This window comes from Enhydra lutris, unplaced genomic scaffold (genome assembly GCF_002288905.1).
Source record: "Enhydra lutris kenyoni isolate GAN:26980312 unplaced genomic scaffold, ASM228890v2 scaffoldscaffold25, whole genome shotgun sequence".
Lineage (NCBI taxonomy): Eukaryota > Metazoa > Chordata > Mammalia > Carnivora > Mustelidae > Enhydra > Enhydra lutris.
This window is the reverse complement of record NW_019154109.1, coordinates 9989314-10011554: the sequence shown is the minus strand read 5'-3', so window position 1 is coordinate 10011554 and position 22241 is coordinate 9989314. Positions and strand designations below refer to the sequence as shown.

The 22241-nt window shown below is 35.0% G+C and overlaps 1 protein-coding gene across 3 annotated transcripts in view; it reads right to left on the bottom strand.

The window, feature by feature from the left end:
• Window positions 1–22241, bottom strand: part of LOC111151086 (potassium sodium-activated channel subfamily T member 2) — a 349819-nt gene that overhangs the window by 32041 nt on the left and 295537 nt on the right. For 2 of the 3 annotated variants that reach the window (XM_022508845.1, XM_022508846.1), the window contains 2 exons: window positions 21674–21757; window positions 20700–20828 (listed from right to left, as the gene is read on the bottom strand). In XM_022508845.1, coding sequence (XP_022364553.1) covers window positions 20700–20828; window positions 21674–21757 — 213 coding nt within the window. Of the gene's footprint in view, window positions 1–13229; window positions 13251–20699; window positions 20829–21673; window positions 21758–22241 lie in introns of all 3 variants that reach the window. The other variant, XM_022508847.1, reaches the window with a different exon arrangement.

Genomic DNA, 22241 nt, shown 5'->3' with positions numbered 1-22241 from the left:
TTGACTTTATTTTCCATGTCTAAAAATCAGATATTTCATCTACGTAATTCTGTTTGGTAGCTTTCTACTTCATCTATTATTCTGTGATTATAAAGTTGTTACTCTAAGTACGTAGAACCTCCATTAACTTGCCATTTCAATTCCATAAGTCTGAAAGTCAAATTTAATTTTATGTCCAAGTGAAAAGAAATTCCAAGTTCTCTATTTAGAGATAATGCTAAATAATCCACAAATTTATGCTAGTTTTCTACTACTGTTGATCAGAATACATCTCCCTCTTTTCTCTTTTTTTCTCCTCTCTTTCTCATTCCCTCTTCTCCCACCCCATAAACAGTACCCAGCTTTCTGTTATTACCCCTAAAAGACAATCAGACCTAGTCAATTACTTTTACACTTATGAGTTAAATCTCTTTTTAAATTTTTGTTCTAGATTTACACATTAAGTTGCATATTCACACATCCTTGGCAATCTGGTTTTGTGTATGTGTGAGTACATGTGTGTGAATGTATGTGTGTATGCATATTTAATTAAATCTTTGCTTTCTTTGGTCTTTGTGGAATTTGAAACATAGCTAATTTATTGTCTTGGTATTATTTCTCACATTGGTGATTAATTTTTTTTCCCTTGAGCCTTCAAAACTGTCACTCAGAAACAGCTAACATACAGAGATTTCAACTCTCTACTGCCTTTGGACTTTCCTAGAGTTTTAAACACAAAAAAACAGTACTTTTTTCTTCCTTCTTTAGGCTCTTGAATACTTTTGCTAACTAAGTGGTGGCTGTCTTCCCTTAGATTTTAAATAATTAATTTAAATAATTCATCTGTGTTAATAAGAATAAGTTGAGAAGGGAACGTCATCCTCATTTTTAACTGGTTGTATTATTGTTAGAAGTCCTAAAAAAGTGATTCATAAATCTGTAGATGATGGAGAGATGAAATATATGTTACTTATTTTATGTTTCACTACATGTTCAGGTAGTTATGCTCCAAAAGAATTCCTTGAGTTCTTGAATTTATATGGACCAATATCTGGGGAACAGGTGTGAGAAAGGATGTTAAGGGTACAGTTTAATGGTGGAAGAAACATAAAGTTGACAGAATTTATTGATATGGACTCATGAAGTAGAGTTTCTTTTTGGAAGTTGAACCTTGGGGAGTTAGAAAGGGTTCTAATCATTCATCTGGTTGGTTGGCTGTAACAAAAGGTGGTCCATAGCAAGCAAGTTGGACATGCAGGACCTAACTTAGTTTAATATAAAGCAAGGGACTGAAGCCTTGAGATTGGAATTTGAGAGTAGATTTGTCATTTAAGACCTATTCATCCACAATAAGAGGGTCTAGAAGGCATTCCTTTTACCACAACTGTAAGAAATAAATTTGTGAGCTGAGCTCCAGTATCCTTGAAGAGTTCAACGATCACTCTTCTCTCTAATGCCACACCTTAGAGTGGTAATTGCAGTCACTCCGTTGGGAAACCTAAGTGAAATGGGAGTAGATCAATCGATCCCAAGGAGGCAGGGGACCAAGTAGAGGCAATCAATTGTCCAAGGCAAGGTGAGTGAACATGGTTGTCATAATGGACAGAAGAGTCAAAGCAGCAATCAGAATATTCCAACTTGCGCAGACCTATGGCACTAGTGTTCCTAGAGGTAAAACAGATAGGAAAACTACTAAAATTTTACCTAATCTGCATAAGCATAAAACATCTAGATCAAGTGAACAAAACTCTAACCTGAATCATAAAAGTAGAGTAACGACCTTTCAAATAATACCAAGATTTTAGCAAGTTTAAAGAACCAAAACAGTTCAGTGAAAGAGAGGCTTATTCCTTTTGTGGAAGGATTCAGTACACTGCCAAAAATCTATACCTTTAATCTTTTTTCCAGCCTTCCCCAAAGGGACATATGACCTTTCACCAGGGTAACGGTACACTGAAGAAAAAGAAATAATCAGAACTTTTAGAGACTAGTAGACACTGGCTTTGAAAAGGGACTAATTCCACGGACACTCAAAACATCACTTTGGTCCACCAGTTAAAGTAGGAGCTTATGGAAGTCATGTGATCAATACCTCAGGTCTGTCTCACAGTGGACTCAGTAGGTCCCAGAACCCATCCTGTGGATATTTTCCCAGTTCCGATCCCAACTGGCTCCCTGACCATACTGACCTATATGTTGGGAAAAGCCAAGTACAAGCCACTAGAACTGCTTCTATCTAAGGAAATATTAAACTAAAAGCAACATTGAATTCCTACAGGGATTGCAGAAATTAGTGCCACCATCAAGGACTTGAAATATCTAAGTGTAGTGATTTCTACCACATCTCCACTCAATTCATCTATTTGGCTAGCACAGAAGACAGATGGAGCTTGGAGACTGACAGTGGATTATCTTAAATTGAACCAGGTGTTAACTCCATTTGTAGCTGTTGCACCCAATGTGGTTTCATTGCTTGAACAAACTAACACATTCCCTAGTACCTAGTATGCAGCTTTTGATCTGGTAAATGTCTCTTTATCCAACCGCATCAATAAGGAACACCAGAATCATTTTGTGCTCAGCTACCAAGGTCAGCAATACATCTTCACTGTCCTACCCTACTGGTATATCAACTCTCCAGCTCTATGCCATAATTTCGTTTGCAGAGAACTTGACAATCTTTCCTTCCCACAAGATATCATGTCAGTCCATTACAGTGATGACATTATGCTGATTGGACCTAGTAAGCAAGAAGTAGTAATGATCCAAAACTTACTGATAGGATATTTGCAGGTCATAGGATGGAAAAGAGATCTGGCAAAAATAAAGGGGACTCTTACCTCAGTGAAATTTCGAGGGGTCCATTGGTGTGGGGGATGGCAAGATATCCCTTCCAAGGTAAAGAATAAGTTGTTGCATCTAACCCCTCCTACAACCAGAAAAGAAGCACAACATCTAGTGGGCTTCTTTGGATTTCAGAGGCAACATATTCCTCACTCAGGAGTGTTACTCTGGCCCATTTACTGGGTAACCCAAGACCCTGCCAACTTTTAGCAGAATCCAGACAAAAGAAGGCTCTGTAAGAGGTTCAGGCTGCTATGCTAGCTGCCCTGACACTTGGGCTTTGTGTTCTAGTAAAACCAATGGCGCGTGCAATGTCACTGGCATACTGTTGGGAGCCTTTGGCAGGCCCTAATATATGAATTGCTGCTCAGGCCCTTAGAATTTTGGAGCAAAGCCCTGCCATCCTCTGTGAATGGTTACCTTCTTTGAGAACAAAGGAGCTCCTTTAGGGCTCTTTTAATATTATCATACTCTGTGATTTAGGTCAATGGAAAACTGCAAGAACACAATCAAGATAAATCTACTAATGGCCCAGACCATTTGTATGAGTTTGGGGCTTTTGTTAAAGTGGCCCTATGCCCTAGGTCTCTGATCTATATGTGTGTTTCATACTGAATTGTGTGTAGAGATATCAGTAAGGATCATGACAGACACTAAGTTCAGGGAATGAGTCTTACCCTATGACCATCAGTTGTATGCCTCAACCCGGGTATCGATCTCCATCCCATACAGCATTCAGGGGAAGAACTGATATTCTGTGTATTATACAGGCCTATTACATGGTTGCTTGTGTGGAGGAAGAGCAGTGGCCACGCTGAGGTCCACACCCCTGAAAACAGCTCACTAAGATGCTACAAAATGCTGCTTCTGCTGCTATGCATCTGTAACAACAGACTGTGATCCCCACAGTTAGAAGGAAAAGTACTCATGGGCCTGTCTGGCATAGCTAAGGGGTTAATTCAAAACTCAATGAAGACTTGGGTTCTAAATAAATAAGTAAATAAATAAATTCAATGAAGCAACCACTGCCATCTGGGAGACCCATAATTCTAATGAAACTCATCAGAGACTCTCTGGAAGAGGAGACGTATAACCATGAGGAGGGTAGAAAGGAACCCCCAAGGGGCTAGCCACCAAAGACAGCGATTACTGGGAATCAAAGGGATGGAAACACACACACACACACACACACACACACACACACACACACAATTGGGTATATGGGAGGAAACCATTGAAAGAGAAAGTCCAAAATTTGTTCAACTTGAAAATTTTTAGCTTGCTAGAAGAATTTTTAAGACAAAAAGATACGGCGCCTGGGTGGCTCAGTGGGTTAAAGCCTCTGCCTTCGGCTCAGGTCGTGATCCCAGAGTCCTGGGATTGAGCCCCACATCGGGCTCTCTGCTCAGCGGGGAGCCTGCTTCCCCCTCTCTCTCTGCCTGCATCTCTGCCTACTTGTGATCTCTGTCTGTCAAATAAATAAATAAAATCTTTAAAAACAAAAAAAGACAAAAAGATAAAAGGAAGCTGATTGGCTTTGTGCTTCTGCAACATTTGTTCCAAGTTTTAATATCTCCTGAACTGTACCAACTGGCAAACTTTTAGGGCTCCTTTTTATTTTTTAATTTGGGTGGGGTTCACATTACAGTTATGACTAGAGATTCCAATAACTTAAAGTGCTGTAAATATGGAGATTGCAATAAAATTAAGGTGATCTCTATACTCTTAGGGAGGTTATCAGATATAAAATAAAAACACGTAAGTATATCTCATTTTAACCATCAGAACTATTGCCCTGCCTAAATCCCCCATGGTTATAACACCCATTGTCCTACAATATCCCCTAGTAGACACTGTACACACTAATCCAATGAATAGTAAGTGAAAATTAAATGAAATAAAATCCTTGCCACTTACAACTGGTTTGTATGTCCAATGTAAATAGTTAATAAGGCCTTCAAGGATTGAACAGGGCTTTCAAGGATTAAAACCAATTATAAGAACTATGCAGAGAAGAGATGATAATCACCACTGCTTCTCCATTTCACAGTCTATTTGACCTGTTCTTAAACCTGGAAAGAATGAATGGAACCCCACAGTAGAGTATCCCAACCTTAATGCCATGTTGCCAAGTATTAAGGTGCAATACCAGTATTAGTGAAATTATCGACTCCAATCAGCAATTGATAAGTACTTTACAGTCATAGACTTGACTTACATACTCTATTTCATGCCTATTTTGACAGCCTCTCAAGCAATTTCACCTTTGAAGGAACACAAATACTTCTTTACCTTGCTACACATAGGATACCTTAAACCCCTTGCAAACACACTCAGTCTTTGCAGGCAAGATCTTTACTGCATCCAACTTCCTCCAGGAACAGAAGTATAGTATGACTTTATATTGATGATATCTCTTACAAGGGGATTTATTTGACACACTCATTCAGGACATACAAAAATTCTCAAAGAAGAACACAAAAAGGGATGGGCCATTGCTTTACACAAAATGCAAGTTTCCTTCAACTTAGTAAAATTTCTGGACATTATTTGTTCAGTCAAGGGATGTTCCAACTCTGATACTGTCAAGAAATAGTTATTGATCTAATAGTCCCAACAATATTAAAACAAATTTACATCTCTTAGTCTTTTGGGTTCTGGAAGCAGCATATTCCTCATTTACAAATTTTTAAAGCCCATTTACACTGCTACTTTCAAACTGGCCCACACAGAATGAGTTACAACAAAAGAATCTAGATTCTCTCCAAATAGCAATGCAGCCATCAATTACATTAGTTTCCCCCTTCTTCCTCCAGATTCCTTTTCTGTAGTTCCTCCTCTAGTATTCCTGGAAACTATGAACTACTCACAATGACCAAACTGCCCATAGGCTTTCAATGCAAGAAATTGTCCACCTTGGTCATATGCTATACATTATGGGAACAGGAATTACAGGGCAGGTGTCCTTAAACATCTACATAAAAATTACAAGTAAAATAATACCTAGGTGCCAAAATTAGTGACAGAAGATGTATAAATAAAATCATAAAAGTTTGAACAGGATTTTTTGAAAGGATTGCTCTGTGTTGAGGATACCTATGACTGAGTTCAGTAAACAGAACTGAGCAGTTGTGTGAAGCACTGTCCAAGGTATGTGGGATACAATAATGGAAAGATACATGTGCTTTAGAGATAACTCCTTAATTTTAACTTTTATAGCTCACTATCCTCAGTTGGGAAAGTAGAAGAAAAATGAGAAGTTAAGACTGGAAAAATTGACTTTAGAAAAATTGACTATCATGGAGGCGAAGAAGTATTTCATGGTTTAGAATGGGCATTAAATAATATCAAATAGTTCTTACTACAGCTTTTTGCCCTCTAATATACATATCATAAATAGTATCTATTGTTATGGAGACACCAAGGAAGAAGAAGAGAAGTAATAAAAGGTCTTGGCTTATTTAGGACCATAGCATTACCCATGATGGGAGCTTTTATTTTTCACACTTATTTATTTACTTTAGAGAGAAAGAGACAGAGATAGAGGGGTGGGGAGGGACAGAGGGAGAGGGAGGGAAAGACTCTCAAGTAGACTCCCCCTGAGTTTGGAGCCTGACACAGGAATTGAGCTTATGATCCTTAGATTATTGGAGCCAAAATCAAAAGTCAGACACAACCAACTAAGCCACCCAGGCATCCCTGTGATGGGAGATTTTTTTAATTCAGGTTATACATCTTTCAATCATAGGTATGTTATAGAGGTTACTGGTAATCCTGAGAAATGAATTTTCTAAATAGTAATTTGCAATATTTAAGGGTTAATATTTCTCTAAAGTATACATAACTCTTTTGAGTTGTAATATTCAGAAATGTATTTCAAGTATTTAATGAAATTGCCTTAATTATGTCATGTTTCTTTGACAATGCTACTAACCAATGTCACTAACACCATTTTTTTCATTGATTTTCTTGTGAAGTCAATGTCCACCTTCTTTCATTGTGTAGTAGTGAAATGTTTTTTATGTTCTCTGAAGATATAACATTTTTTTCTTCTCCTCAAAATAATGCTTAAGTCTTTTTTTAAGGTGGAGTGATAATATCAGCATCAGAATTGTTATTATTGTACATTTTGTAATTACTTTTTTTGTAGGTGTCAAGATACTTTTTTACTCTTCTTATAGTTAATTTTATCTGTTGTAATCCATACACTGATGTGTGTCTAATAGATCAGAATAAAAGTCTGGCCCAAATTTAGACTGATTTCATCATCATTAATTTGTGGTTTATAAGGAAACTAAAAAGTGGTTTTCCTTAACCAATTCATTCATTTTATGTCTAGAAATAACGACATATAAGAACATATTTGCTTTTACATAAAACACCCTTTTGGGTTGTCTATGTTTAGGTTTTCTTAAATATACATACTTATATATATGTGTATAAAGAATAGTTTATATACCTGAATAGCTTTAAACTGTAAAACCGACTTACAACAAGCAAATAATCAATAGAAGAGCGCTGAATCACCACAGAGGCTTAACAGGCCCAGAAAGGTAAAAGGTTTATGTTATTAAAATCATACTTTCATTGCCAGTTTTGTTCCTCTTCACAGTTCAGTTTTGTTTTGTTTTGTTTTAAATTTTATTTTATTTTTTTTTTTCGGTGTTCCAAGATTCATTGTTTATGCACCTCACCAACCGCTCCATGCAATAGGTGCCCTTCATAATACCCACCTCTAGGCTCACCCAACCCCCCACTCCCCTCCCCTCCAAAACCCTCAGTTTGTTTCTCAGAGTCCACAGTCTCTCATGGTTTGTCCCCCAGTTTTTCCATCATTTTCCAGAATTACAGGAATACACAGCCTAAGGCAATGTTTTCAACCATGGGTATACATGTATGAGGCAGATCCTACACACTGTATCATTCTATCATCTCCAGTATTTCACATTCCAGAAAAAAATGACCTAAGCATACGAGTTTATGGAAAACTATTACTGTGATTCTAATAGGCATATAGCACAATTTCGCCATGCTCCATTTTAAACACACACATACCACACACACACACACACACACACACACACCTCTTTTCTGTTGAGAACTACTTCCCTAAAGCATATGCAGTTATGGATAAATGAGCTTGTGGAAAGAAAATTTCTATGCTATATGTAATGTCTTAATTAAAGAACAAACACAATGTAAGACTTGGAAGTATAAATAATGCAATTTCATCTTTAAGAACCTATACAAAACAATATTATTGATCTAAGTATACTGTTGCTTGCACATCACCACTCCTTTAAAAAGACCTAGATGACCCAAATCAACTTTATAATTTTCCATTTGGTTCTGATTATTTTGTAGACTTTAGCAGCCATTCAACAAGGAGCTGTGAATGAAGGCTTAATTTACTTCCTACGGCAATGCAAAGTGAAGGAATGATCTCCACACAGCTTAAGATGTTAAGTGGACAGAAAGCCATGACTATGCAGTTAAATTAAATCAAACAGATTGGATGCATTTAAGCAGCTTCTTGCTAATAAGTATGCCATTGAGATTCTAATTAGAGTAAGTAAAAAATGCAAGTAAGAAATGTTTTCCTGGGGATGGAAATGCACAAGATAAGGATCAGAGCCAGAAAATTTTATTTATTTTATTTTATTAAGATTTTATTTATTTATTTGACAGAGAAAGAGATCACAAGTAGGTAGAGAGGCAGGCAGAGACAGAGGGATAAGCAGGCTCTCCGCTGAGCAGAGAGCCCGATGCGGGACTTGATCCCAGGACCCTGGGCTCATGACCTGAGCTGAGGCAGAGGCTTAATCCACTGAGCCACCCAGGCGCCCCAGAAAATATTTTAAAAGAATTGTAAAATAAGGTAAGAAAAAAGATTCAAGAGTAAAATTTCTGTAAGAAAGTAAAAGAAAATGACAAATGAGCTCAGACTTATGGAGTGTGTGTGTTTGTGTGTAAATAGAGTGCATTTGAGGTTAGTGGATATACCTATGTTTGACCAATGTCACAAGGTATTTATTCAAATTACAAGAATCATACTATTATATTATTTATAAATATAAGTGTATTGAAACAAATGTTTTCTAAGGGAATACCATCCAATCAAAATTATATAGCACAGAAAATTAATGAAATAGGATCTATATTACTCCCTGTAGTTTGCCCCAGAATTGTTTGCCATTAGCTATCTGTGAACAATTAACACATATTTGCCCCTTTTTATAATCTGTGAAGTGATAGGGATGCCTAGGTGGCTCAGCCATTAAGCGTCTACCTTCGGCTCAGGTCATGATCCCAGGGTTTTGGGATTGAGCCCCGCATCAGGTTCCCTGCTCAGCGGAGCTCAACTCCCCTTGCTTGTGTTCCCTCTCTCACTGTTTCTCTCTGGCAACTAATAAATAAAATCTTTAAAAAAAAAAAGGATTTGTGAAGTGGTAATTATATGTTCCCTATTTTGTCTTTACTTTGCTATGTGTTGAGAATAGACCATTTTACACACAGGTAGTAAACGGAAGAGCCAACATTTAAACCTAGATCATCTGGTACCAAGTCCATTGCTCATTTGGTCAGGCAGAATAATTGAATAAATGATTTGTACCAGGAACAGGGACAGAAGGAGCATCAATAAAGAATGGCCAGTATATAGAGTAGTTTAAAATCCAGCAACAAGAAATTTGACTTGATATAGTAGGCATCAAACACCCACTATATGCATCATGCATCATGTGAACAAAGTAAGGAATATGGTCATTAATCTGTCTGTTCTATGTAAAATATTGAAGGGAAGAGAATTTAGATATAGTAAATGCACCAAGATGTACTTAAATTCAAGAATAGGTGTGAAATTCTGATGTTAGCTTTCTGAGAAATCTTTCTTGTATGTTTACTGATGCATTCCAAGCATCTAGGTGGGTGCATTTGATGGCTAGTGGTGCTCGATAAATATTTATAGTTCTAGTAGATAATAAAATAGAGAGGATCTGGCAGAAAATGAGTATGTTCTTCATCTTTAAAACTTAGAAGGACAGAAAACACAAACTTGCTATCTATCAACATAGAGGTGATAATTGAAACCACAAGACATAGCAAGTGTTCTGAGATCAAGTGTAGAAAAAGACTGAAAGACTACAAAACACAACTTCAGTAAATGCCTGGTTAGTGTTCAAGTGTCATTTCCCATGTTGATTCTCAACCAAAGCATCTGAGGATCTCAAAACAGATGGTGGAAGAGAGATGTAGTTCAGAAATCAGTAGAGGCTGCCACAGTGAGAACTCATGATTAAAAGAATCTCTGGTGTCAGATAGCGATAAATTCTAAAAATCACGTCTGCGGCTTCCAAAGTTTTTGGTATTGGTCAAGTTAACTTGTCTACATCTCTGCTTATTTCAAAACAAGAATAATATTGTCCACCATATTGGCTTCTGGTGAGGATTACATGAAATAATAGATTGCTGAGCGTTGTGCAGGGATCAAGCTTAAGGCTCTGGGTGAGACTGATTGCAATGAAACTTAGCCTACCTTCAGGTGGTTAACGGAGTACTTTCTGGAAACTAAAGATGAAGTCCAGTCCTAGAAGGGAGACAAAGGCAGACTGCTGCAGCTACTTGGGGTCTTGGGCTCCATAGCCAATCCCAGGGACAACGGGTTAGGGAGAAGCCTTCAGATGAAGATCACATTGGCACCATCTAGAAATGAGCTGTTATAGGCAGAAACTGAACAGTAGAAAGAAGGGGGAAAGTTTAAGAAATAAATCAATAGAAACAGGTAAAATAGGTAAAGAAAGTAACTCATAATATGAAAACTGAGGAAAAGAGAATTTTAAGATGTAGGAGGTAATGAACCCTACTAAAGATTATATGATGTTTAAACAAATAAAAACTAATTTAAAATGCCAAGGATTTTGGCTTAAAGATTTCTACTGACTGAAGAACAGGTAAGTATAGCACTGGAGAAAAAAACTGTTGAAGACACTGATAAGGAATAAAATTGACAGCATATATGAACTTTTCTCAGAGTTAACAAGAGTAAGATAAGAAAAAAAAAAAAAGAATAATGGGGGGTCCTGACTGCAAAGCATGCAACTCTTGACCTTGGGGTCATGAGTTCAAGCTCCCCAGTGGGTGTAGCAATTACTTAAAAATAAAAAAAATCTTTAAAAAAGAAAAAGTAGGAGAAAAAGGAAATCTTTTCTTGAGAACTGGGGAAAGGTGGATATTCAAAGGTAAAAGGAGAGAGTTGATGGAGAGGGAAAAAAAAACTAAAACCAAAAACTAGAACTGGAAAGGATGGAAATTGTTGTAGAAACAATTGGAATTACAAAGATAAATGTCTTCATATCCGAACTGCAATTAGAGGTTTTTCTTTTCTTCACAAAAAAGATTGTAAGAAAGATTCTTATATTGGAAAACTTAAATTTCTCAGTAAATTAGAGGGGAGGCACTTCGTTTACATAGGGAACCGAAGGAAAGATGTGGAGACCTAAAATAATAGCTATAAGAAAGAAATCGATTAGTGGGAAAAAGTTCTAAGAGTCAACTTGCAGTTAGCTGCCATGATGCAGAAGTGAGCCAGATTTTGCCTTCCTGCATCTGAGATGGTAAGTTAGAGACAAGAGGTGACAGGGACATGTAACAGCTGAATAAAAGCAAAGAACATTTGAATCAACACATAGAACTGCAACATAGCCAAACTTACATCAAAAGTTTCACTCCACTTCCCAACGTAAAGCTATAAAGTTTTTAATCAAATGAAAATTCTGTTCTTTCTGGAGCATAGAGTGAACCCCAGCAAGTGTTTCTACCACTGTGGACCAGGTCCGGACTTATACCTGAGAATCCCTTTGGGAAAGGCAAGGTGAAGTAACTTTGCTTGTGACACGTTACTAAAATATTTTATGGAAAAAACGCATGCCAATTCAAGGCACTTGAGGTTGTATTTGTGCAGCTGGTCAAGTCAAATGCTGGTATAAATTAAAAATTTAGAAATATATTTTGATTTCATTATAAAAGATGTTCTAAAAAAACAACAATAAAACTCTAAAATAAATTTTTCAAAATCAGTATGTGCCAGGGATACGTTCTGTTTTGATCTAAAATTTTAATTTCCTCAACCTGTAGGCACCCAGGGTAGCTGAAACCCCTAAGCAGCTTCGTGCCAAACAAGCATTACATTTCCAGTGTGGACCATGATGTGAAATAGGTCAGAAAGTGCTTCTCTAAAGCTTTATTCATGCAGTCCAAAGGGAAACTTCCTTGGTGAATATTTAGTAAATTCTGAAGGATTCAAGATATAATAAAACAAAATAATATATTGAAAAATATAATAGAGGTATAGCTCATAAAACAATAACTAAATAATTTAAGATGTTTAAAATAATTTAATGAACAAAATTTGTATTTATTATATGGATTCAAATCTATGAGGTAGGCAACAGCCATTACATCAAAAATGTGGGTATTATGGATATAGAATTCAACAAGCTCATAAAAAGACCTGTACTTTTCTTTTTCTTTTCTTTTTCTTTTTTTTTATTTTATTTTTCTTAAATCGAAGTGTACTTTTAGATGGCAACTTTGGTACATAAGCTTTCTGCTTAATGGGTTAAATTCTACGATTGCTTTGACATTCAAAATGCAATTTTTAAAGTGTTTATATTTGTAATAGTTTCATCAATTATATTTATGCTTGGGAGTCTGTGTTAAGTGCTAAGAACATAATGACAATTATTTATCATGGTTTATATGAAGAAAATGGAAAATAAGATTAAAAATACAAATCTCATGAAGATAATATCATGGTTTCAGAAATATAATGTGTATACACACACAATATATTGTTAAGAATTTTATTTTTATTGTAACAAATCAATTATTAACCCAGGTCAATGTTATTAAACACTAAATTGACAGCTTCTTCATGACAATAAATTCAATGCTAAAAAGTGTGCTAGAGAAAGCACAAATCCTATTGGGTAGACCCCTTTCTAGGAGGACCAGCTTATATAGGAAGCGTAGGAAAAGATATGTGTCATATCACCTGACTGCCAGCCCTTTTTTAGTCTCAGTTGATTTCATTGAAGGTGGGTACCCCGCTCAAGGACAGACAGAAAATACACAGCCAATAAGTGACTAGCAGCAAGTAACAATCAAACATACAATTGGACTAATATACAAACATAATGTGAAGACAAACAGGTAAAATGAACTTGCAATATTATTGGGAAAATATAGACATGCTAACTTGAAAATAGAGTATTTATAACACTTCAGCTTAATTAATTTGTTTTATTTTAACATCTGAAGTACTGAATTTAATTGTTAATACTCTTTCCCTTTAAAAGTGTTGAATTTACATATTAAACTATTTGAGGCAAAGGAGACAAAATACTTACTTGTGATGCTATTTCTCGAGACTGACACAAAGGGAGGAAAAAAGAAACACACAAAATACAGTTTAAACAATGACTAAATACATACATGAAACAGTCAACAACAAGGACAAAATACGACAAGTCCCCATTTAACACTTATAATACAATTAGGTGTTTCGTTATTTATTACAGGGCTTCTGAATAAAATTAGATAAGGAAGAAGTTGTTATTTTAAAAGTCTAGCAGAAAGTTCCTGTTACATTATTTTTTGTCTGTTTAGTAAAATTGTCTCTGAAGGTTTTGATAGAAAGGAAAAATAGTACTGGTAGGGAAAATAAAACAATTGATAGGAGCTTATAAAGTTCATGAGAGAATATTTGACATAATTATTGGCATTCAATAACCATTATTGGCATTAATATTTGTACTGTGCTAAGATTTGGATCGCATATAAAATTTAATACTCACAAAAATTTAATACTTTTAAATTTAGATATTGTCATGAGAGAAATTTGTTTATAGATATATTCTGAGCTCTCACATTGGCTGTAAAGTCTAAAATTTGACCTTCCCAGTCACCATATAACCCTTAAATATTGAGAGGCAATACAAATCATGCTATCTTAGTCTTTAATTCTAAGGACTAATATTCTATTCATTTTTCAATAGGTAGAAATAAAATTTTCAGTTATATTCTTTGGTGTAACATAACTCAAATCTAACAAATTATCTAGCTCTCTGTTTATACAAATATAAAAAACACATAATAAACATTTGATTATAGGATCCTTAAAACTGTTTATCTCAGGATTCTTAACACATGGCCCAAGAGAATAATAACATTACTTGAGTGAATAATGGCAGAGAATGGGCAGCTAGAATTTCAAAACTATCCTATCTTAATCCTTATTAAAATAATTTTATTTACGTGATTTTGTAAAAAGATAAACTTACTTCAGTGATACATTTAAAAAGACTATGTTCCAGTTTAATAGTAAAGAGTTAATGATTGGTAGATGGGACAATGATTATTTCATTATATCACATGCTTTAAAGTTTTAGGATTTACTATTATGAAAGTAACCAACAATCACAGTAACATATTCCACAAATTTACTGTGTACATTGAAAAGATGTTGGTACTTTAATATGCTTTTAAATGATCTCTAATTTCTAGTAAAATTCTCAGCGGTTATAGAATACTTCAAGCAAATGTAACTTTCAATACACTGGAAAACTGGAGGTAAATACAGTTCCACATTTTCTTACCAAAAAACCATAGGAACAAATATACTTATTAATTTAGAATTTATCAGATTTTGGAAAAACAGTATTATACCATATACTGTATGGTAGTCAACGTCCCTAGTGGGTCTCGGGTAGCAGCATTTCATAATTAAAAATAATAATATATCTGCAACAAAAAGTAAGAATATCCATTTAAGTGGAGTAATATTAAAATTTCACATATAAAATGAGGTGAAATAAATTAGTGAGCTTTTTGGATTTCAGAATTGTGGATAAAGGACTATGGACAGAAGTATAGTTCCTCTTCGTTATCAAGAGCAGCATGAGTCCTCACGCCTCCATCACTTTGAACCAGGAGATTCTGATGTTTATTTTTTGTTTATTTTTTATTTTTTATTCTAATGTTTACAAAGATTTTCTTAAACTGACATATATAGATGGTGGTAGAAGCTCTGGGAAGGTGATATACAACCAGGTAAAAAGGGACCGGACCCAGCTGTACCCTACTATCCAGCTATATCCATGGCCCGATTTTTTTTTTTAATTTATTTATTTGACAGAGACACAGCGAGAGAGGGAATACAAGCAGAGGGAGTGGGAGAGGGAGAAGCAGGCTTCCCGCTGAACAGGAAGCCTGACGTGGGGCTCGATCCCTGGACCCTGGGATCATGACCCGAGCCAAAGACAGCTGCTTAACCACTGAGCCACCCAGGGGCCCCTCCATGAACCGATTTTGAGTCACTGTATGCAACTCCACTTTATTCTTTATGTTTGTATGAATTCTCCTTCCACCAATATTCAGGCCACTGAAAAACTGAGATTATATTTCCAGGTCTTTGGTACATTTTATAATTTCAATTATAAATATTCTTTATCATCATCTGTCCTCTCAAAGGTGTCTGCCCGAAGCATTTAGTGTTTCCCCTACTCCCACAGACAAAGCTAAATAACTTTTTTCCTATACGTAGACCGTGAGAAGATGCTGAAGACAGACAAGAAAATGATGTGGCATGAAATCCTGCATGGGCCTTTAAATTGTATTTTTTTAAACTCCATGAAATAAAAGAACAAGGCCTAGTTTTTACCTGTGTTTATTCCTACCACATTCTGATATGAAATGTCGGCACTTAATAAAAAAATTATCCACAGAATAGGACAGATTTTAATACTTGAAATGTAATCTGAAAAAAATGATCAATGTCTAATGCAACTACCATATGACTATAAATCTATTAGTTGTTTTTATTAGCTGCAAATACATTGTGATGTCAGAAAATGTTATGATTTGTTTTGAAAAATAGAGGCATCTAACATAATCATTTTTATTTCCCTAGGACACATCTACTTTTATCTCTTTCAGCTGGTTATGTAAGTCTTTATCTTGGTTTCTCTGTAATAGGTTTAATTTTATTTTATTATTTTCAGTTTCTGCTTTCATCTATTCATTTCACACTCTGGAAGAAAAGAAATTAATCTTTTCCACCTGTTCCAGTACCTTTGCCATCTCTCATCATTTCAAAATTGTTCAAGTGTAATTCTGGTTAGATCAAAATTGAGGACATATTATGACTAAGTACAATTTACAGATGATCTATACAGGAAATATGGCTACTCTTCACTTCTTGCATAAATGTTTTTGTTGTTGGTGGTGATAATATATTCCTGAAGTTAATAACTTTGTTATTTTTATAATTACTTATTATACCTGTACTTAATTCACCCTGAGATCTCTGGCAACTGTCTAATCTTTCCTTAAGACATTGAGATATGCAAGATACTCTATAGATTTCATCTTCCTGAACAAATCTCTCTGAAACCTTCTAACCCATTCCAGGTTACCCTGATGTCTGAGGGTCTTTTCATTGCCATCGTAGGGATTTCCTTAGCTTCATATTTGTTGCCTGGATTCCATAAAGTGTCTGGTTTCCTCCATACCATGATTCCTTTTTCAGTGTATTCTTTTTGGTGGGAGTAGTTTCCTCAGAAAGCAGGCATGGTAGAGTGTTTTTGGAGGCAATGCTAAAATATGATTTATCTTACTCTTACGGAAGTTTGATACGTTTGGCTGAATGTAGAATTATAGTTTGGAAATATTTCCTCAAGATCTTGAGGGCACTGTTCCATTGTCTTTTGGCTTACAGTGTTGCTATTGAAAAATCCCAAATATATTTTGCATGTGATCTATCCCTGCCCTCTTCCTCCTGCATCTTCTCCTTTCCTTCAATATTCTGAAATACTATGATGCTGTGTCTTGATGTGAGTCTGTTTTAATTCATTATAGTGGGCACTTGGTGACCCTTCCCCTTTGGAAATTAACACACTACTATTCTGTGATTATTCTTAAATTATTACACTGATATTTTGATGCATTCCTTCTCCACGGAAGTGTTATCATTCAGACCTTAGACCTCCTGGACTAGTCCTCTAATCTTATCTTTTCTTTACTGTTTCCATGTTTGAATTTCTGCTCTGGCTTCTTGGTGATTTCCTCAAATTTATGATATGAACTTCTTTTTACCTCTGCTATCATATTTTCAATTCCCAAGGTTTTCATTTTCCTAAATGTTCTTTCAACAATTTAGTTTCCTGGGGCACCTGGGTGTCTCAGTCAGTGGAGCAACCAATTTGATATTGGTTATGATATGATCTCAGGGTGGTGAGATCAAGCCCCACATGGGGCTCTTCATTGGGCACAGAGCCTGCTTGGGATTCTCTCTCGTTTCCCTCTGCTCCCTCACCTCCTCCCTCTCTCTAAAAAAAAAATTAAAAAGATAAAAATTCAGTTTCCTGTTCATCTTTCATCCTTGCAATATCTTATTTTTTCTAATAATTTTAATTATAGTTTTTCAGTATATAATTTTACTAATATATATGACATATAATTTTCAAATATAAAATCCAGAGATATTTAGTAAACTTACCAAGTTGTATAATCATCACCATAAATCAGTTTTAGAATATTTCTAATACCCCAGCAAACCCCATCATGTTCATTAGTTGGTTCCCCATTTCCTCCACCTCCCCCTCACTTAAGCAATCACTAATCTGCTTCCTCTCTGCATACATTTACTTTTTATGACATTTCATAAACATGAAATAATACCATATGTGGTCTTTTGTGTCTGCCTTCTTTCCTTAAACTTAATATTTTTGGAGGTTCATCCCAGTAACAGCACATATAAGTAGTTTCTTTCTATGGATAAACAGTATTCCATTGTATGGATATACCACATTTGGCTTATCTGTTTACTAGCTGATGGACATTTAGGCTTTTTCCAAATTTTGGCTCTTATGAACAATGCTACTAAGAACATTTGTATGCAAATCTTTGGGTGGATATATTTTTATTTCTTTTGGGTAAATATTTTATTTCATGTTCAAAATTGTCTTCTTCCTCAATGATCTGTGCTTTTTACGTGTTTTTCCTTTCTGTTTACTTTCTGCCTTTGTGGTTCATTTCCCAACATAGGGAATTTTTAGTTGTCTTCTCCTACTGAAGAGTAGGGGACTAATAAAATTTATTGAAAGCTCTGGGTGAGATTCTTTTTATTGGGTTTCATGGTGATCACTGGATTACTGAATGTCCCATGTCTACATCTTTAGGTATTTCACTTAGTTTCATCAGATTCCCTAGGGAAGATCTCTAATCTGCTGCTGAAGGGTACAGGATACAGAATGTACCTTTCACTTAGTTCTCTGAATTTAGGGTGGTGTGATTGCCCTCAACTGTCCCCTCAATCCACAGAGTATCTACGTACTCTCTCCATAGAAACGAACTTTCAAACTTTGCCTGTGTGGAGTGAGGGACAGTACCACAGCTGTATGATCTGTCAGGGGGAATGGAATCTGACAGCTATTTATGCAAGAATACGTTAGCCACTTCGATTCTAATTATTAGATGGAGTTTCTACCTCCTGAAATTTGTTGTCTTTCTTTAATTAAAGTAAGAGAAAATTAACATTGGGGGCAAAGATAAATCATCTGAATTCTACCGCTTGACTTTTCTTGAACCATCCAATATTTGAGAAAGATGATGGAATGTATGAGCCAATCTTTCATCTCATGAGAGACATTAAGGTCTTATTCTTTGTTTTTATATGATCAGGAAAAAAAGTTTTCCTCTTCATACAAAATCCAATGTCTTTGAGTTTTTATTTAATTGATGTCCTATTTTTAAAAAAATAAAAGATCAACTTAAAGGATACTCACTTTAATGGCACTTTTGTATCTTGTAAAACTATGATTGAAGATAGATACTGTTCTTCACATTATCTAAAACCTTTTAAATAAGAAAGCCTATAATATATGTGTTCTTTTAATAACAAATCTTTCTCAAGATTAACTTTTATCCTTTCATGTATCAGACTATAATTACTATATAATTCAACAGTTCTATTTTTGCCTTACTTACCAAGAAAGTAAAAGTAGAATTCTGGCTCAACTGTAGCACTCGGTTCATTTTAGATGTAAGATAACATTAATTTCTCTGCCTCTATTAACATATTGTGTTGTAAAAAATCTTGATGGTTTTATTTTTATCTTTAATTATTTGGGTTGCCTCAATTTTTACACAATAGGTAGAATATAAAATTTAAGTAAAAATATATGTGTCAAAAAATGAACTGTAATCAATATAGGAAGATAGGAGGTATCATCTTTATTTAACTCAGTTTCCTTTTATATTCCTAAGGATGTGTGTTTTTCATACAAGCTAGAGTTCTAGGGACTTATAAGCATTTTATTGAAGGATATTTTTTGTGATGGGAAGAACTGACCAAAATGTAATGTTAAATGCTCCGTGATGACAATACAAATACTCAATTATCCTTTCCCTACTATAATGTAAATAGTATACAACAAAGCCCCTTAATAATATAAAATGATGACATCAATATGAACTTGACCAAGGACAGAATTTACTACATTCGAATTTGCAAAACCTATACATAAAATAAGAGAATAATAATATTCTGGTGAATGGAAACTTTCTTTGTACTTAACAAGCTCAACTAAGTGGTTAATTGCTTAGGTGTGGAAGCACTTGTCTTCTCTTAACCTTTAATCAAAAAATAGTTTTTTAGATACAGCATTTTTAAATTTTAGGCATATCTGGCCAGACTATCCTATGAAGTAACAGAGATGGCATTAAAGTTCCTTTTAGTACACCTGATCTACAGTGAAACTGCTAAAAAGCACCCAGAAGAATTGAACAATTTCCTGTAGTCCTCAATATTACTTATTTAAATGTCAAATCATAAATTTTTGGAAGCAAACAAAAATCCATTCCTTTGCTCATATGCTCTCCATAAAGCTCTTTTTTTTTCTATATATGGATTCAATGATTTTAACACAAACCAGTTTCATGGCTGCATGGATTACTAAACTGCAAATAACAGATCTGAGTCTCTTAGTTGAGTTAATTTTGCATAAGACCAAAAACAGATATGGCTAACCAAAATTTTGAATAACCTTGAGATATTTGAGAAGAAAAATATTTTAAGAATATAAACCATAATTATATTAAATAATTTTATAAATATTGGTAGGATAGTGTATTTATCCAAAATTTTTATTTCATGAAAGAATCTCATTTAAAAGGTGATGTTTTACCAAGGATATAAAAACTATTTAGAACCACATAATGTGGCCAGATCAGTGTGGATGTGTTTTTTAGCTGTAGGAAGTCATTGGAAATTTTGTTTCATATTAATAGATTCTAGTTTGCTTTTACAAATACTGAGCTTTCCTCTGGGAAGGTCTGGTACTACTCCTGGAGTTTTATCTTGGCTTCAGAGTAGTCTTTAATCTAGAGTTTGAGAAATGTGAATTTCAGTGTTTACTTTGTTTCACTTCCTTCCAAATGTGTATATGTGAGATGAGGAGTATATGAGAAAGCTGTATGGCTTGCCCTGAAAACTGCTCTTATGAGTCAGAAGGTTACTTAAAATTAATTTGCTTCCTGACAATCTAGACATGCAAAATTCTAGACCTACAAAAGGCATTCAGAGCCCAAAGTCCACGAACTCTAGAACAGTCCCTTAGCCAACAACATTTTGGGGAATTCTGACCTTGCTTACTTCAACAAATAGTTAAATTTTTTTGCCTCTGAGAACTGACACTGTGTGTTCAGAGAGTCCTCTTTTTCATTCTTTGACTTTTTTTAGAAATCCATTTCTACGATTAGGAATGGCTATCTTCAATCAGATTCATCATTAAAACTGGAATATTTTGGTATTTCCAAACCTCAGATGTAGTAAGTTTCTGAGACTCAGTCCTGTAGATCCCAATAGGAACATCTCCAGTAGAAGAGCACAGCTTCTGGTAAAGTCTGGCATAAGTTCTGATCCACAGGTCATCCTCAGTGATTTTCATCTATTAGATACACATCATTAAAAAAAAAAATAAAAACTCAGCTTATTTTTAACTTTTTAGAGGCTAAAGGTACAAATATTTCAAAATCTCAAAATGACATTTCATAAGTGCTTATGCATGGACTGAACTTATTTATGGCACTCCACCTTAGGTTAGCCCTGGGGTTCCACAAACTTGAGAAGACCAACTACTCAATTTGTGGCAGCACGGCATCGTATTAGTTCAACATCAGTAGACAGTAGTCACTGGTAATTGAGAGACGTTGGGAAAGAGCTGTAGACTTTTTTGAATGTTGCAATGACTACAGCTGCTACTGGAATTAGCGGGCAGGGTCTGCCGATGCTATAGATCTTCAAATGCAAAATACACTCCAGCACAAAAAGAAATTGTCCATCTAAAGTCCTAATAATGCTCATCTGGAGAAAAGGGTATAACAAAGTGAGCCCAGGGCTCCCAGACAGAGGCATAAGTACTAGTTCCTCTTCGCTGATCCCAAATCTGTATTGTTGGCAAGTTGCTTCCCTGAATAAATACTTGAATAAAGTATATTCATTTAAAAAAAATAAAGGTGGGAGTAAACTTAATCGTCACTGTTTTCCTCAGCAGCAAGGCATCCTATGTCAGAAACCATCAGTCTCAAATGCCAGTTAGAAAAAAACACATGTTCTGAATTTTGTATAGAATGGCTGTTTTCATGAATAATTTAAAATGTTTTCCCTGAAAAATTTTTAAGGAACTAAAAAAACTTGAGGATATTCTCTGAGCACATATTACCCAAAGTGCATTATAGATGGATTTCAGAAACATCTATTAGAACAATTCTATTCCGGCGAATATTAACTTACAGAACAAAGAAACCCTGATCCTGGAGTAGTGTCCAATCCCAACAGAAGTCTGGTGATAGAAATCATATAATCCTTTACAAATGACTGCAATACAAACAACATACATATTTATTATGTGCATGAAATGTACAGAATAGCTCAGTGAGAACATCTTACCATTTCTAAAAGTTTACTTCTCATAACACATCATTAAACCCCCCTAAAAAAGGAAGTAAAAATCTATCCTGTCAGTGTCTTAAATACACAAGTACAGGTAAGCTGTCCACGAAGAAATGTGGAGAATAAGTATTCGTTAGACTATCCTGACATGCTTAAGTTTTATGTACTATTAGACATGATAAAACAGATTTTAATAACAAAAATCTATGAGCTAAAATAGAGAATATTAAAAAAACTTGAACTCTAAAATTTGCAAGGAGATATTCCAAAAGGTTTTTTAGGATTAAGGCCTTTGCTACTAGAATAAATTTCTAATATTTCAGTAAATCTAAATATTAATGAATTAATAATTTAGTATTAAATACCAGTATCAGACTACTTGATGTGTTAGCGTGTAAGGTTTAATTTG